The sequence below is a fragment of the Perognathus longimembris genome, chromosome 16 (assembly GCF_023159225.1).
Source record: "Perognathus longimembris pacificus isolate PPM17 chromosome 16, ASM2315922v1, whole genome shotgun sequence".
NCBI lineage: Eukaryota > Metazoa > Chordata > Mammalia > Rodentia > Heteromyidae > Perognathus > Perognathus longimembris.
The window spans coordinates 16,430,991-16,447,170 of NC_063176.1; the positions used below are offsets into that span (position 1 = coordinate 16,430,991).

Below are 16,180 nucleotides of genomic sequence, written 5' to 3' on the forward strand. Positions count from 1 at the left end.
TCATGGTATTTAATGCATATCTATGAAACTAGGGAGGTGTGGAGGTTCTTGGGGGCCTTTGCGTAAGTGGGGAGTGGGGAATGAATGAGAAAGTGAGAACAAGGATATTCTTATGAAAGTAGACTACATCTTGTGGGATTCATAGTGAAGGAGCTCAGGAGGGTGAAAACAGAGTGTATCATATTTATTCTACAATCACTTATCACTGAGACTTGTGGGGACCCTGACATATAAGCTCCTCCAAAGTAATCCTTAGGAAAAGAGTTACTCCTGAAAGTTTTCAAATGCCTTCCACCGTGTAATCTACCATGTGTACCCTTACCATGAGTTTACATGACTTACACAGGGTACTGAAGTCCCATTTGAAATTGGCAAGTGGTTGCTGCTTTCTTCTCCTCCTTCAGGTTCCACATCAAGCTCTAGAGCTCTCCCCTGCCTGATCTCTTCTTTGACACATGCCCTATGTGAAACCCCTGCTCTTGCCACCTTGTCATTCTGTCACCTTGCTCCTTATTAATGCAAGCTGCATTTACTTACAAAATGCAGAAGCCAGGGACCTGGTCTCCCCGACCCACATTCGGTACCAAGCAGAAGCTGGCCTGCACTCGGTGATTACACAATGAATGGCTGAATGAAGCTCTTACTGGAAGTATTTCCAAGTCACACAGAGGTGAAGTCAGAGAATGTTTGGCTAGTGGGGGTTAAAAGTAGGCTAAGGAGCAAGAAGAATAATTTCTTTCCTGTGGCACATAAGTTGAAACTCAGTTACTTAGCACTTATCTATTACATAATAGTCACTTGACAAATGTACTCTTCTCTATTTTAACTTTCATCTAAGACGAAGTACAGTAGTAAAATATATTACTGCCCTAGAGAGGGGTTCCTCAAGTGCTTTAAAATCCACACTTCCAGTAACGAGAGCTCCAGGTCAATTCTCTGGATGAGAGCACAAGCACTTTAACAGTATTTTAAAAATTGTTTAAAATCTGCTTCACTTCATAGTTGTCAGAATATCACTTCAATGTTATATAAATAGTACAGTGTAAGTCATCATAGAATACCATTTACTACTGCTAAAATATCCAAGAGTTAAACCAACTACCCCCAAGACTAATGCTACCATGATCTGAAGTCATGATGGCCAGTCTGCACTCATAGGAAAAGGGAAAGAGGGAGAGAGAGAAGGGGGAGGGGAGTTGGGGCTTGGTACTGTCCCTGAGCTTTTTTATTCAAAGCTAGCCCTCTACCACTGAGCCGTAGCTCCACTTCCAGATTTTTAGTGCTTAATGGTAGACAAGAATCTCATGGATTTTCTTGCCTGGCCCAGGCTGGTTTCCTGAATAACTAGGAATACAGGTGTGAGCCATTAGCATCAGGAGATTCCAGCACTGAAAAGACACACACACACACACACACACACACACACACACACACTCACTCACCTTTATGTATCAAGAAATTTCTTAATACTCAGTCTTACAAATTCACTTTTCTACTTAGACTAGCTAATATTAACTATGAATGAAAAGATAAATAAGAAAAAAGTCACAAAAGCAGCTATACTTGCTATTCTCCTTTATTACATCTTTAGTTTTCCTCCTGAGAATAAAACACTTCTATATGTAGGTTTCCAAAATAATTATACATACCCATTACCCTAGATTCCTGATCACTTCAAAATAACGTGTCTCCTTTTTTCTAGCAAGCCAGGTATAAAACACTGAGAACATTTAAGAACGCTCAATATATAATGACCAGCACAAATGTTTGCTCCTTGTTTTCAAAACTGTGAATGATGGCTGAGCCACACCTCAGTGGTAGTAAGTTACAAGCTTTAAATCTGAGGTAATTCCTACTATTTCTCTTTCATAATATTTAGCAGTCAACAGCTAGGGCATGACTTAGGAAGCACAAGGTCCTGAGTTCAAACTCCAGTCCCACCAAAACAAACAAAACTCCTCAGTACTTTCAGTTACAGCTTCCAATGTAATAAAGCTTCAGAGTAAATAATTTCAATAGATGCTAACATTTCAAGAGAAAAAAGTCCTTAATTATGATTTAAATTAACTGGCGCAAGGAAACTACTGTCTTTAGACCTAATTCTGAAGGACATTGAGGGGTTGAGGATTTCAACAGGGGTTGTGTGTTTTATAGGTTGGATCCTCCATACTAACAACAAGAAGATATTTAAGCTATGACATCCTGATGTGATGAAATGGTCATGGTAGAAATGGTAATCAAGTTCTTTACCAAAATATCATAAAGTCAAAATTCTTAAAAGTGAAAACTCGGGTTCATTTAAAAGAGCATCAGATGACCTCTGGCTTTTATTAGCTTTCTGCCTTTCCTTCTTGTCCAGCTCCAAGAACCATCCTAACCCCAGCCTTCACCTCCAGCTACTTCCCTCTTCCTATACCAACTGTCCACAAAAGCCAAATCTTAGTGCTCACTAAAACTAATTTCAGTCTCCAAGTAACTGTTGCAGACAGATACACAGATAGATAGCTGGACACATGTAGGCATCCCTTCATAAGCAGTTAGGAAATGCTAGCGTGGAAGGGAACATCCACTACAAAAGAATTAACACATCACCACTTCTGAGAGGGGTCAATTGCAGGACGTTACATCCAGACACACAAGACGGTCCACAGCTACAACTGCAAGAAGTGGGGAAAAAAAATTTTTTTTTTGTATTTTCTTAGGAGACCTGAACAGATCTACACCTTAGAAAGGAAGAGCATTCCAAAGCTAAGAGTCCTTAGACAAAAATGCCCTTACTTCAACTTGGGGAAACGGTGCTAGCACCCTAGCTAATCAGTTACTTGCAGAGCGTCAGAGTGATTATTTCAAAAATAACCAGCGATTAAAATATAAAGATTAAATTTGATTGATTCTTCATATTCTCCATCTACACCCTTGTACCCCTTTACTACCCTCACCCAAATCTGAACAGACATAATGATATAATGCAAATGATTCATAAATTATTTTTTACTACAGGACCCCGTTTCATTCCTTTTCATGCACTAACTTTCCTTTTCTATGGACTAAGAACTCTGAAAGAAAAAGGCATAAGACCTAGATTGATTTTCTAAACCAAAGTAGAAGCGGGTCTGTAGCTCAGCAATAACTTTTGACATGCAAAGTACATTACATTATCTCCCAGGCACTCAATCTGCCCTGCAGATGGCAACTTTACAGCAAATAACCCAAATGGTGACATTAGATCAAACTAACCATGAGCACTAAGACACTTTAACCATGAGCACTAAGAGACTTGCCATACTAAATCTGAAACCTTTTCCTTCGTTAAGGTCTAAGCCAGTGATTTTATACTGCTATGATTTAAGAGCCAAGAAAAATCCCAGAAGAAAAGGTGAGGAAAGAAAGGTGTGAGCTGGAGAGCTGGAGATGTAGCTCTGTGGTAGAAAACTTGCTTAATATGTATAAAGCTTCTTGGGTTCAATACCCAGCACCATTTAAAAAAAAAAAAAAAAAGCAGATGAAACAGATAATAGAGGAGGTGAATTTGATTGGGGCACACTGTATGCATGTACAAGGGGGTACCCCTATACAATTGTTCTTTTTTAATCTAAAATGACATGATTTCACCTTTCTTTTAAATTTAATTTTGTTGTCAAGGTGATGTACAGAGGGGTTAAAGTTGCATATATAAGGTAATAAGTACATTTCTTGTTTAACGTTGTTACCCCCTGTACAATGCTAATATAATACTAGTATCCGCAGCTCTAATAATATAGCTGCTGAAACAGAAAAAGGAAAGGGATAACACAGAGAAGAGTTTATTTCACATAAAATTTATTTACACATATCACCAGTGAAGACTCACTTGGGGGACTATTTGGGAGTAACTTACTCCTAACCATGTGGGAGGCAAGATTAAGGTTTGAAGGGGGGGTGGGGGGGGTGGGAGAAGCTGACAGTACTCAGTGCTGGTGGCTCACACCTAGAATCCTAGCTACTCAGGAAGCAAAGATCTGAAGATCCCTGTTCAAAACCAGCCCAAGCAGACAAATCTGAGAAACATGTATCTCCAATTAACCAGCAACAAATGAAAGAACCAGAGGCGTAGTTCACATGTGAGCAAAAAAGCTGAGTGAGAGCAGGAGGCTCTGAGCCTAAACCCCAGGCCAGGTGTGCCCTCCCCCTGCTTGCTCGTGTGTGTGTGTGTGTGTGTGTGTGTGTGTGTGTGTTTTCCATCTCAGTCCAAAAAATCTTCATATGGTGGTGCATGTCTGTCACCCCAGTTGCAATGAGAAGTGTAAAGTAGGAATCATGACCCTGTCTCAAAAATAATCAGTCAAAAAACCTTGGAGGTGTGATGCAGCTGGAGACTGCTTAGCAAGTGTGAAGTCCAAGTGCAAACCCCAGTACCATCCCCCGCCCCCACCAAGTCTCAATGCATTGTTTCTGGCTCACTTTGCTTTTCTAAACTCCATCACAGAGCTGGCACTTGGGAACAAAGACTTAACCCAGCCCTACCTTCGACCAAGGCTGGGGTATAGAGCTAGGTAGCTCAGTGATACAGTGTTTAAACCAATCCACAGCAATGCTCACCTTCCAAAACACATCAAACAAAAATGCTTACAAGTCGAGACTGAGCCCCTAGAATCCTCTACTAGTGTGTGTTAGTGACTGGTTAGACAGAGGGGAAGAAAAGGCATCCAAAGATAATAGCCCTGTAGCAGGTAGGTAGTTAAGGAGACAAAGAGCACTTCAACATTAAAGAAAAATAATAATAAGTTGAATCTTTAGTTAGACATTTTAAAAACTCCTCAAAAAGATCCAAATATATCTAGACTTGCCTGGTCTTAATAAAGAACAGGTGGGTAATAGAGCAACCTCCTTATTAGCAAAACTAGGCCAGAAAAACAGCAGGAAACCTTAAATTGAGCACAGTTCCCCAAAATTTATTTCCAAAAGATAAAGCTTTTTAAGACTGAAATTTTAAAAGCCAAAGCCCTCTATTTTCCACAGTTAATATATGTAAATAACAGCTCAAAACCTTTCTTTCCAGAAAACCTCTTAGCACAGTCTCTTATGGTACATAAACCTTCAACAGGAGAACTTGATCCAAATATAAACGTGGGTCATTTCCTCCTTGGTACAATGCAGCAGTATTTTATGAATACCATTAATTGAAAGCAGGAAAAAAAAATCTAAGCAATGGACTTACATGGGAAATACTAACGTCATATAAGCTTTTAATAGACAAAAGCATTTTTACTTACGATGTTCCTTGCTGTGAATTAGGGTGGGTTTTTGAAGGTGTATCATATTGTTCTGTGAGGAGGGAGACAATGTCAGAGCAGCATAATGACACACGTTTATGAGATCATTAGCTTACGTTCCCCTTTTACCACTTCCTTCCTTTTACCTAAACACTCAGATGTTCTGTCAACCAGTGTTGCCACAGCTCTTGATGCAATCTGTTATAACATTAATGGTGCTTTCAGAGACAAGGTCTGTTTAGATATACAAAAACAAACAAGCAAACAAGCAAAACACCCAGCCTCTTAATAGGCTAAATCCGTCTTGAAGGTAATGTTTGCTGGCCTCTTAAGTTGCCAGGAACTGTCTCAACACGGAGACGTTCTTGTTCGTGATGACAGTCGCTGGGCCCGTACCGAAGTGCTGTGACCGGGCTGCTGCGTTAGTCACCCTCTCCTGGATTGGCTCCCACATCCATCAGCAGTTGGCCAGCACTCCCTCTTCCCAGCCTCCATTTCACCTGCTCTCTCCCTTTCTCAGCGCCTCATGACCCAATTCACTCACTCAGCACCTATTTACAGACTGCCTAGGAGAGTCCATGTGCGAGGCATCTGGTGCAGCCCTCGGAGCCGTGGTAGTTGACTGAGGGACATGAAACAGACTCATAAATGCCTACCATCCTTGGCAGTGTGACAAAAGTATACAAATCAAGTGCATACCTTAGGAATCCAGAGAATGGTCACTCTATTGGTAATGACCAAAGAAGGCAAATGAGAAACAGAATGCAATGTCACAGTGACAGGTGAGTTTCTAGTGGGAAGACTGCAAGAGGCCTTCCGGCAGAAGCGGAGAGTGAAGGTACAAGTGGGAGGAGTTAATAACATTAGGTATGTGGTGTGTGGTGGGCATAACTGGGAAATGGGGAATCAAGCTCAGAAGGCCCTAAATTCAGGATAGAAAGCTAAGGGGCACCTTCAATGACAGAAAGACACAGGATATAGGGGGTCTATGAATATTAATCCCAGCCATGCTGCCCATGTAACACAGGAAAGAGCAGATTTGAAATGTGAACTGTGGAACATACCAGTTGGGAGATGGTTGCATGGGTCTAGACATAAGGTCATGGGAACTAGAAACAGAACTGGAAGGGAAATGTGAGTACTTCTTAGGCAGGGTTCATTCATCCCACAACTGTCATGTGGAGACCCCTGCATACTTGCAATTGTTCTCTTTATCCACAGGGTGGCAGTAGTTCTTATATGATATTTCCAAACTGCCTCCTTCCGTCTAAACAGCTAGAATCAGGCCTATAGTTTGATCAAAGGGTAAAAGTCCTTCCAACCATTAGCAGGAACTATACATGGTCACTGTGGCTGGGCTCCAGGTTCCAGAGGTTCTCTATACCCTTAGGCAGTAATGTTTTGCAAATGCAGGCATAAAAATGAGTACATGCTTACATCCCTCCCTGTTCTTTGTGATCCCAAACTAGTACTATGCATGCCAGCACACTCTACTCTTCACTCACTCACTGCTCCGTTCAGGTCTCATTCCTTCTTCATCCAACAAACTAGACCTCCTTTCCAGAACTTAGGAAACATTCTCACAAGCATAAAGCTCCTCAAACACTAAGAAATGAAGGGGAAGCACTGAAAAATCTGGAGTGAGCACCTGGTGACAAGAGTCCTGTCAGGTTCCTATCAGGAACTTCTCTTCAAAGTAACAAGGGAAGTGGCCCTAGATACCGCGAATGATAACACAGTGGTCCATCCCTGGCCAAGAACGTGCTTATGAGTTTTTCTTCAACGTTTAATGGAATAGAGAGCTTCCTTCTAAAGCAAGAGCTAGCGACCCCACAAGCCAAGAGTCACACTGGAGGGCTGGGGATATAGCCTAGTGGCAAGAGTGCCTGCCTCGGATACACGAGGCCCTAGGTTCGATTCCCCAGCACCACATATACAGAAAACGGCCAGAAGCGGCGCTGTGGCTCAAGTGGCAGAGTGCTAGCCTTGAGCGGGAAGAAGCCAGGGACAGTGCTCAGGCCCTGAGTCCAAGGCCCAGGACTGGCCAAAAAAAAAAAAAAAAAAGAGTCACACTGGAAGGTTTCGGATCTGCATGACTGGCAGCCCCCAAGCAGCCCTGCCTATCCGTACCTGGCACTCCAACATCACACCTGGACCCCTTTACTAGTCATGTGTGTTTGAATTAGTGGCCAAAATGCTGAGAAAAGGAAATGTCCCTCTGGCTACCAGTGTATCACGCCTGTAACCTTAGCTACTGCGGAGACTGAGATCTGAGAATTGAGGTTCAAAAGCCAGCCAGGGCAGGAAAGTCTGTGAGACTCTTATCTCCAATGAATTACAAAAACAACAACAACAAAATAACAACACATAAGAGGAGCAGTGGCTCAAGTTGTAGAGCTGTAGCTTTGAGCAAAAGCAGCTCAGGTCCATGCCCAGGCCTGAATTCAAGCCCCAGGACTGCAAACAACAACAACAACTTGACTCAGAGGCTGTCTTAACTTACTTCTCTTGATTTTCTAATCTTTTCCCCTCTCCTCACATCCTTGTAATTCAAGCAATATAATCATCAAGAGGAAAAAAATGTGAGGGAACTAAATGCGAAGGTAGAAGCCATTCTATGGAGAGCTGCAAGCTCCCCTCCCCCTCTCCCAGCATGCATACAGACACACCATCCACCCAGCTGTTGGCCTCTTCATCCTTTGAAGATTAACACTTCATTCCTGTAGCAATTACCACATCCTGCTGCAGGTTATTTCCACCTGTGTAAGTATCTTATCCCACTTAAGATATTCTGCGGATCTAATTAATTGCAACTATCCAAGTGGTATTTGTCAGGCTGGCGTGCTTTGCATAGGTCAGGACACAAAGAATTTATTCATTTGAGGGATTATTGTTGAAGGGAAAAGCTGGACCCAATTATTTCCCTCTGAGTTCTAAAGTATTTTCAATTCTTAAAGCAGGGATCAATAATTACACAGCCAATGGAGACGGAGGTGCCACAGAAGCTATGTGCTGTATTCCTTACAAAAATCTGTTTGGTTTTAAAATTAGATAAATCACACAAAAAAGTTCCCAATCTATTCTTTATTGGGCTGTTTTATTTTGGTTTTGGGGGAAGTGTCTCTTCACTGTGTACCCCAGGCTGACCTTGAACTCAAGGTCTACCTGCCTTCTGGGTTCCAGAATTATAGGTGTGTGCTACCACACAAAGCTAGCCCAGCCTATTCTTACATACAGCTTCTGGGTGTCCTGAGAGTCACATTCAAGAAATAATATGTCAAATAATATCTAATTATATTTGTTTAGTATTTTCATTAGCTCTTTACAGCAATCTGAAATAGCACCTAAAGACCAAGTTTACGTTTGGCTTTCTTTCTAGTCTTTCAACATAGGACAGCCTCATCTCTGCTGGGGCAATTGTTTCCAAGGTTCTTAAGTTAAATCAGTAAAATTTATGCTTTGCTCCTCAACGTAATAAACTACTCTAGATATTTACTTACTTTGATTTTGGATTGCAGAACAGATGTGCTGAGAATCCTAGAGAGAGAAAATAACAATGCTGGTAATTATCTTAATCATTTAATTTCTTACCAAAGTTTCCCTAAGGGCAAAACCATATTGCTTTTAACATTCAAAAGATAGTCATATAAACCCTTTCAATACATATATTTTTAAAATGGAGATAGTAAAAACAATACCCATTGATTCTACAATTACTATTTTAATACATGACCTAACCATGCATCTCTTATCATCACTCTTTGGTGCATAAACACTGGTTTTTACATATAGCTTTATTTTTTCTGTTCTTTCCTTGTTTATTTTTCAGAATTTAAAGATATTTCACAGTGTCTCAGGTTTTATTCCAAATAAATTCCCTTTCTGAAAAAGTATCATTATAAAATAGGTAAAATATCTACCTTATGGCAAAATGGGTGTGAGTAGATAGAATTTTTTCAATAATATCATGGAAAAGAATAACTATAAGTGTATATAAATGCATAGCAAGGTGTACAGAACAAACCTAAGCATCAACATCCTGAAGGTTATTCGAAATTACAAGCCCAAAAAGAAAATCTGGCATGTTCACAAGCACTGTAGCATGAGTTGGCAATTCATTTGCTTCACATAAAAAGCAGCACTCATGTTGCTGATTACACCAAGCTGAAGAAAATCTAGGAAGTATAAGGTAAGTGTGCGCGCATGTAAGCGTCACAGGAAGAACCCTCAATTGAGCTGATGTAGCCGGGTTTAAGCTCCTGCTTATAATCCTAGCTGCTCAGGAGGCTGAGATCAAAGTCTATGAGACTCACCTCCCACCCTTTTTTTTTGTTCCAGTCCTGGGGCTTGAACTCAGGGACTGGGCACTGTCCCTCAGCTTCTGTTCAAGGCTAGTACTCTACCACTTGAGCCACAGCACAACTTCCAGCCTTTTCTGTTCATAGGATACTGAGGAATTGAACCCAAAGCTTCATGCAGGCAAAGCAAGCACTCTACCACTAAGCCACATCCCTAGCCCCGTAAGACTCTTTTATCTATCTCCAATAAATAAAGAAGAAAGCAGCAGCAACAGCCACAAGTAGAGCTGTACTCAAATGGTAGAGCTCAAGCCTTAAGCGAAAGCAGCTCAGGGACGGAACCCAGGTCCTGAGTTGGAGCCCCAAAACCAAGGGGAAAAAAATGTTGCTCTTCCAGGAAACCCTGGCTGCTTTTATAAGCTGTAAACCCCTGAGCAAATCAAAGCTGCTTTTACTAGTAAGTTGGAGAATAAGCTTAAAAGCATTACGAAGTACTCCAGAAGCCAAGTTGTGATTTTAACCTGCCCTCTAAAGATCCCGTCAACATTCCTCCAACAATGCCCACAGCAACACCTCACCCTTTTCATTAATGCGAATGCTGTGCCTGTCGAGGTTTAAGAACTTACCTTTGTGGGGAAAGGAAATTTGGAGGGCTCTGCTGTACTGGGCGTATGTATTGCTGTCAAAGGAGGAGGCCATGAATGGGTCATTTCCTGGAAAGAGATTTGAAAAGGGAGGGAAAAGTAACTTACAACTAGAACAACTATTTCTAGTTAGTTAACTTTTTGATCTTAATGTATAATGGATTGACAGTTAGGTTACTTAAACAAAAAATAAAAACCAAGCCTACTGGGTTTAGGTTTAAAAATTGAGTCTCCCAAACACAACAAAATTGAAATAAAAACTGAGTTGGAGGAACAGGAGGGTGAAAGGTGAAGGGGCTGGCTGAGCCCTGCGCATGTCCTGAGGCGGGGTGACAGTAACGGTGCGGGAGAGCAGGGTGACTAAGAGCCGGAGGCCTGCACTGCAGGAAGGCCTCCGTCCATGTCCGTCCATGCCCTGTCCTCGCCCCGTCCTCCCTCAGCCTCGTCCTCCCTCCGCTTCCTGGAATTATTGAAGTTCAAAGAACTTTCCTGTTTTACTTAAGCAAACAAGCCATTCAGGCCACTTGTTCCACTTGGGAGGGTTTTAATGGCTTTGACCCTTCTCTGATACATACCATTAACACATAAGAACTTCTGAGGGAGGAGACCTTCACAATTACCTTCTTTTTCCATGAAGTTTGATTATTTTACTGACTACTTCCTTGGTTGAAGGGCAAGATTTCTAAAACTTAAAAATTAAGAATGTGTCTAATGGCAAATATACATAGATAGAAACACACATACTTTTTGAAAGGGCTATCACAGCACTAGAGATTCATTTTTTCAGATGGAGAAACTCCAACATTCTTGCAGATGAGAAAATTGAGGTCCAAAACAAGGAAGCAGGAGGCTGAGCAGAAACCCCCGACTTTCCAGTGTTGTGAAAGAAGTGCCTTGCCACGTGCATCACACCTGCCTGGCAAGCCACCCACTAGCAAGCAAGGGTGCCCAGACAGAGCATGATGTGCCACTCCACTTGTGCATCACCACCTCTGGCCTAGCCTTCACTCTTGCCAAATGCCAGCTACTGTCTTTGCCTCTGCAGGAATGCCAGATGATCTCTGCATCACCTGGAGTCAGTGTGAGAGCAAAGGCTTCCACCTCTAGCCTTCGAATCTCCTCCCCTGCCTTTCCCCCTGCCACCCTGTGAGTGCTGGCAGGCCCAGGATGAAGCCGCAAGGGACTCCCTACAGTGATGAGCCCAGCAGCGGGCGCTGGCTTGGAGGGAGTTCACTAAACGACATTCGGCAATCTGCAGCAGCAGTTCTGTATTAAACCATACTGCAGCCAGAGACCCTAATTGTAATCCTACCTGAATCAGCTGAGACAGCCTCAATTCTGGGTCTCAGTTCTCAAAGTACTGAAGTGACAGCTCAAGTAAAGTGCTTAGATATGTGGTATACAGAGGGCACTAAATATATAGGAAGGGTACAACATGTTAAGAGAATATTTGGGTCTTAAAGATGGGGTCTTGTAGCATAGCCCAGCCTGTTCTTGAACTCCTGATCCTTCTGCCTCAGCTTCTCAAGTGCTGGCCTTCTAGGCATGTGCTGGAAACATTTCTACTTCTTATTAAAACTGTACTTTCAAAAGGATTTCCATACTGCACCAAAAAGAGTTCCCTGGTGTTTTATTTATTTGACAATACTTTAAGGTATGGAGACAGTAAACTTCATTTTTTAAAGCTGTCATAAATTATAGTGCTTGAAAATAGCATCCTTATGTTTTTCCAAGAATTTCTTAAAATCTTAATGGCAGTTGTGGCTTTTAGTAACCAATTAGTCCCAAGCAACATTCATCCTTACTCTCAGTGCCTAAGGCTGTCCCAACAATTAAACTGGGCATTTGGAAAGTGCATAAATTCTTTCAGCTAAGTGGTTCCCTGGTCGCCTGAAAGAATTTATGTACTTCCCTAAAATGCCTGCCTTCCTAGAGGGGCTTGGGCACCAGGAGAATTAGGGCTATCACTACAGAAAGGAGCTACCCAGGGGGCATGACTTACCACACAAGCACAGCGGTATCTATCCCTAAAGATGTGGCGTCGTTCTAACCATTCCTCCGAACACCCCTTTCCCCCACCACTCATTCCTTCTGTCTCCTCTGTTCACTAGTCTGCCAGATTGTTCACAGCCCATACTATCCTCACTACAGTATAATTTGCTCTTTCCTGTCACAATATCCATGAGTTCTTGCTGCCTCATTTCTTCACTGTGGCAGCCCCCGGGCCTAGAAAAGTTACCTGAAGGTTTGATGGATATTTGCTGAATAACTGAACAAATAATATGCTGCCAGTCACTATCAAGGCATTGCTGGAATGCTGCACTGAAGTAGTGTCTACTCACACCACCTTCACTCTGGACAGCCTGCTGAGAAGGCTCCAGCTGTTTCCATATGCTTCACTGAAGGGAAGTTGTCCTCTGGCCCCAGAGTGCACAACTATTTCCTGGTTGTTAGTAAAGTCTGTCTGCCATGGGCTTACCTGGTCAGCCAGCAGGAGTATCAAGCCAGCATTTCTTCATTAGAACACTTCTATCATCCCTAAACACTGGCCGCAGAGAAACAAACAACAGAGACTATGACCGTGTTTTCACTGCTATGGCCCTTCTGTGTTTGGACGCCTAGTGACCTTGGTGAATGGGCTACAAGATAAGATCAAGAACGTTTAGAGAGAGGACACTGTCTGGAACACAGGACATGTTACATAGGGGAGGAGAGAGATCTTACTTTGTCATCTACAAGAAGGCCTGGGACTTTTCAGTCCTGGGCATGCATCTGTTTGCAGCTCAGTTCACGATTCCCACATGACAGTATGCACCCTCTGCTTTCAGTAACTACTCTTAAGGTCCCAGTGGGCAAGAACTCTAATTAAAGTCATGCTTGATGAGAGGTAAGGGGCTGGGAACTGAGTTTAAAACGCTTATCCGAGGCCATAATGCTGTCACCTACAGAAGGCATACCTTCTATTAACGTACATCAAACCCTAAGAGATGCATTTAAATATGCAGATGACAACAAATCTATATTATTGAAGTTGCTTGTGAAATAAGTAGAAAAGCAGCACACAAATTCAGATAGTAATTTCAAATTAAACCACTGATTATTTTTATGACTGTCTAAACAACTTCAGAAGTAGAATGAGGAAAAGATACAAACATAAAAAATACTTTAAAAAACTACCAGAAGGCTGGGAATATGGCCTAGTGGCAAGAGTGCTTGCCTCCTATACATGAAGCCCTGGGTTTGAATCCTCAGCACCACATATGTAGAAAAGGCCAAAGGAGGCGCTGTGGCTCAAGTGGTAGAGTGCTAGCCTTGAGCAAAAAGAAGCCAGGGACAGTGCTCAGGCCCTGAGTTCAAGCTCCAGTGTTGTTTATCTTGAGTTCGAAGTATTAATGATCTCTACACATAACTTTCTCAGACAATTATGAAAGAAAGAATAGGCTGTAAAACAAAGCTGATGGGGCTGGAGGTATGGCTACAGTAGTAAAAAGCCTGCCTAGCATACACAGGCACTGAATAGGAGGAAGAGAGGGAGAGAGATAAACAAGGAGGAAGGAGGGAGGGACAGAGGGACAGAAATAGGGGGGTAGGGAGACGAGGAGGTGGGCAGGGAGACACAGAAGAAAAAAGACGGGTGCATTTCCCAAAAATCAGGTCAAATATCACCAATGCTAAAAATTTGGCAAGTCAAAAGCTAAGCAGTACAGTATAGTTACTGATATCATCATCACTTAGTACTGACTGCATAATGACAAAACTAATAGGGAAAATTGGGTAAATGTATATTTTGAAGAAAAAAAATTAGAAGTAGAGGCCCATGTGTCATTTCTCTTTCTTCTCCTACTTAAAAAAAAAAAATCCAACTTCACAGTAAGACTATCATTTAAATTGACACAGAAGTTATAAACCATAGACCAAGGATGAGAATTACACAAAGCCCTCAGTTATTTCAATTACAGCATCTTAGCAATAAAATTAAGCTCTAGATTTCCTAGAAATTAAAGCCAAGGTGGGTAACATGGTAGTTACACAAAAAGAAAACATGCCAGCTCAAGGCGACAATTTCTTTTTCTCAGAACTGAAATCTAGAAAATTCTGCAAGTCTGTCATCCTGGTTAAGAAGAAAATTCCTGAATAAGCCAGTAACATATCCAATGGTATATAATAGAAGTAAAAAACGTCATGAGCAGGGAGGAGAGGGGTCAGAAAGGGAGAAAATGAGTGAGTGACACTGCTTAAAAAGAAATGTCCTAATTATCTAACTTAGGTTACTGTAACCCCTCAGCACATCACCTTTATAATATAATTTAAATTTTTTTTAAAAGCCCTCATGAGGGGCTGGGGATATGGCCTAGTGGCAAGAGTGCTTGTCTCGTATACATGAGGCTCTGGGTTCAATTCCCCAGCACCACATATATAGAAAATGGCCAGAAGTGGCGCTGTGGCTCAAGTGGCAGAGTGCTAGCCTTGAGCAAAAAGAAGCCAGGGACAGTGCTCAGGCCCTGAGTCCAAGCCCCAGGACTGGCAAAAAAAAAAAAAAAAAAAAAAAAAAAGCCCTCATGAACAGACTCAGTAAAAAAATAAATAAATAAATAAGAACTAGCCCTTTAACAGCACAGTGCAAACGTGTTTTCTTGCTTTATAATCTTTGGGCGTGCTCATGCACCCTCTGTGCAAAAGTAAACTTTGCCTTGATGAGTTAAGGGGGAATTTCTTTAAAAATCAAAACTAAACAAAACAAAAAAAGTTCTTTGTAAGGCACCAGTGGCTCACACCTGTAATCCTATCTACCCAGGTGGCTGAGATCTGAGGATGACGGTTCAAAGCCAGCCTGGACAGGGAAAAAAACAGTAGTCTCTTATCTCCAATTAATCACCAGAAAACTGGAAGTGGAGCTGTGGCTCAAAGTGGTAGAGTGCTAGCCTTGAGCAAAAAGAAGCCAGGGACAGTGCTCAGGCCCTGATTCCAAGCCCCAAGCCTTACTTCCCCCCACCCCCCAAAAAGCCACAACCCTTTAAGGTTAAGTCCAAAATACCTACCTACCTCCCCCCAATAACCAATGTGCATTATACTTTGAAATTTTATTGATTTAATTTTTTTTGGTCAGTCCTGGGGCTTGAAATCAGGACCTGGGCACTGTCCTTGAGCTTCTCACAGTCTCACTGAAGAAGTCAAATACACCACACTATTCAGTGCCTAGTACCATGCCACATTGACACGGGGCATTCCCTCTGTGGGAGGCCAGCCACATTTCTGGGTCTTTATGGACTGTGGGTTTGAACCAGCAGAGTCCAGGGCAATGAAGGAAAAGATAACCGTGCAAGTGACAGAATATTGCTTATTAAGTAATAATTCAATTACCACCGTGGGACAGGGTTAAGCTGAAGTTCTCTCCCTCAACATTGACTTTATATGTTCAAATTCACCCAGGGCAAACTTAAGGAGGTTACAAGAAAATAGACAAAAGGGCACCTCCCATGGCATAGACAACAAAACATTAGAAAGCACTTAAGCAGTTTTAGTAAGGCCTCTAATAATTTCCTCACTGAGATTAGTACATACAGAGACTTCTGTGTTTTGACAGGAATTGATGCACATAATCAAGCACTCTTAATCCTGTATCTTTAGACAAATGATAAAGCACCATGCAGCCAGCATTTTCCACTGCTGTCATTCCTGTCCAAACACCGTCAAATCTCCCACAGGGACTCACAGGGTTCCCACAAAAGACACCCAGGAAAACTTGAGGCACATCATGGAACATTGGTCCAAATACCTTACAGTTTATAAACTTCATTTCAATTAAGAAAATTGGGCCACGTGCTGATGGCTGAGGCCTGGAATTGCTAGCTACTCAAGAGGATGGGATCCAGGGATGAAGGTTTGGGGTGAACTGAGAGAGGAAAGCCAATGAGCCTCTTACCTCCATTAATTTCCAAACCACAAGAACTGCAGCTGTGCCTCAGCTGATAGGATGGGTGGAAAG

The 16,180-nt window shown here is 42.1% G+C and overlaps 1 protein-coding gene across 1 annotated transcript in view; it reads right to left on the reverse strand.

The window, feature by feature from the left end:
* Positions 1-16,180, reverse strand: part of Aff1 (AF4/FMR2 family member 1) — a 127,570-nt gene that overhangs the window by 37,353 nt on the left and 74,037 nt on the right. The window contains 3 exon segments of the mRNA XM_048364541.1: positions 5,253-5,304; positions 8,753-8,789; positions 10,177-10,263. Coding sequence (XP_048220498.1) covers positions 5,253-5,304; positions 8,753-8,789; positions 10,177-10,263 — 176 coding nt within the window.